At 48.9% G+C, this 1,965-nt stretch overlaps 1 protein-coding gene across 1 annotated transcript in view; it reads left to right on the forward strand.

The window, feature by feature from the left end:
• Window positions 1-799: 799 nt before the first annotated feature.
• Window positions 800-1,965, forward strand: part of AARSD1 (alanyl-tRNA synthetase domain containing 1) — a gene marked incomplete at its 5' end in the record, with an annotated part of 9,785 nt that continues 8,619 nt past the window's right edge. The window contains one exon of the mRNA XM_015421808.1: window positions 800-974. Within this exon, the coding sequence (XP_015277294.1) occupies window positions 800-974 (175 nt within the window). The remainder of the gene's footprint in view (window positions 975-1,965) is intronic.

Raw genomic sequence — 1,965 nt, forward strand, 5'->3', positions numbered from 1 at the left:
GCTTAGAGGGAACACTGGTCTGGAGATCTTGCAGCTTTTCCACTGGCCTCCCTCCGGGCATCGGAAGTCCCTTCCCGCGAAGGCAGGAGGGGCTGCTTTGGAGGGTAGCCTGCTTGGCATCGCTGTACCCCACTGAGGTCCCTCTCCAGGCTTCACCCCCTCAGTCTCCAGGAATCTCTCGGGCTGGAGTTGGCGGCCCTCTTTGCCCTCACAACAGTCCTGTGAGCAATGTTCCCTCTAAGCGATGGAGTCCTGTGAGCAAGAATTGCACTTCGTGAGCTCCTGGCATTAAAGTTGTGAGCCAGCGATTTGGCTGCTGCATCGATTAGTTTGCTCTGGAGCCATCCTAGGTCCTGAGCTGAGACAAAAATCTGTGCGCTAGAGGCTAAAAAACTGAGCTAGCTCACACTCACTCAGCTTAGAAGAAGAAGAAGAGAAGAAGAGATTGGATTTATACCCCGCCCTTCACTACCCAAGGGAGTCTCAGAGCGGCTTACAATCTCCTCTCCCTTCCCCTCCCCACAACAGACACCCTGTGGCTTAGAGGGAACAGTGCCTGTGAGGTGGCTGAGGCTGAGAACGACAGGCTCAAGGCCGCTCAGGGGGGAGCCTTTGAACCCACCTTCCAGCTCAACTTCCAGCTAACTTCTCTCCCAGGCGAGCTCTTCACCAGGAAGCACCTGCCGGGCTTTGCATAGATCGAATCCCACCCAGCCTCTTCTGGGCCCTTCTGCTCTTGGCCTTCTTGGGTGTTGGTTGTCCTGCTCCCTTCCTTCACACGTGCTTTCTTCCTCCCCAGTTCACAACCCGGGTGGTCTCCTGCTGCCCTGCCCAGTTACCAACCAAAAATGGTGGAAAGAAGGAGACGCTGCAGGGATTCCACGTCATCCTGGAGGACACGATTCTTTTCCCAGAGGGTGGAGGGCAGGTACTAGCAGTCACTCTCGGGCGAGCGCCACATTCTGTCTCTTTCGGTTTGTTACTTTGGATTTAATGGTGAAGCTGTTCCCTTTGGGTCAACCAGTTGGGAGAGCTGTGCTGTTTTTGTCTTTGCTCTTAAAGTCACATGTTGTGGCTATAAAACCTTTATTTTGTTTATTCGCATGCGATAAAAAATGGTAACATGTTTTAAGGGTTCGGGCATGGAAATTTATCTATTCCGGAAATAATCTGCTGCCCACAATTAACAGTTTTTCAATACAAGAGGCAGGTGATCACTTTCACAAAATGGAGCAACCTCAAAACATTCTATATATTGGACTATCTCTTTCAAGACCATGATATAGTCCAGTGGTGGCGAACCTATGGCACAGGTGCCAGAGGTGGCACTCAGAGCCCTCTCTGTGGGCACGTGTGCCATCGCCCCAGCCAGGCCCAGACCATCATTAAAGTGTCGAATTCTCTGCCAAATAATTTTAAGTCAATGTAAGCATTTGAGATTGCTTTCCTTACTTTGTTTGGATCATCTTAAGTTAACGTATGAGTCGTTTTTTCTAAAGTAAAACCTCAGTATTCAGGTTAAATTGCCGTGTTGGCACTTTGCGATGAATAAGTGGGTTTTGGGTCGCAGTTTGGGCACTCGGTCTCTCAAAGGTTCGCCATCACTGATATAGTCTATAATGCTCATTCTGTCCCCTGACCAGAATGTAAACTCTGCGGGGGTGATCGCTTGGGAAAGACCCATTCTGTATATAGAGATTAATTCTGTTTGTTACCTGACTTAGCGTAAGGCCTGCATTAATTGACTGTTGTGTGTTTTGAACACCTATTTAGAGGAAGCACAGTACTTTGGGCCCTTAAAAAACAATAGTTGTTCTTATCCTGTACCCCCCTGGCTTAAGGCTATAGAGGAAAAGCACTCCTGTTTTGGCCTCACAAAACAATACCTGTGTTCCGTTGCCTATGACAAAGCTAGAGAGTTGATAAAACAGAGGGTCATGGATATTGATTGGCAGAACGATATAG

The sequence above is a fragment of the Gekko japonicus genome, unplaced genomic scaffold, assembly GCF_001447785.1.
Source record: "Gekko japonicus isolate JY-2015 unplaced genomic scaffold, Gekko_japonicus_V1.1 scaffold5382, whole genome shotgun sequence".
Classification (NCBI taxonomy): Eukaryota; Metazoa; Chordata; class Lepidosauria; order Squamata; family Gekkonidae; genus Gekko; species Gekko japonicus.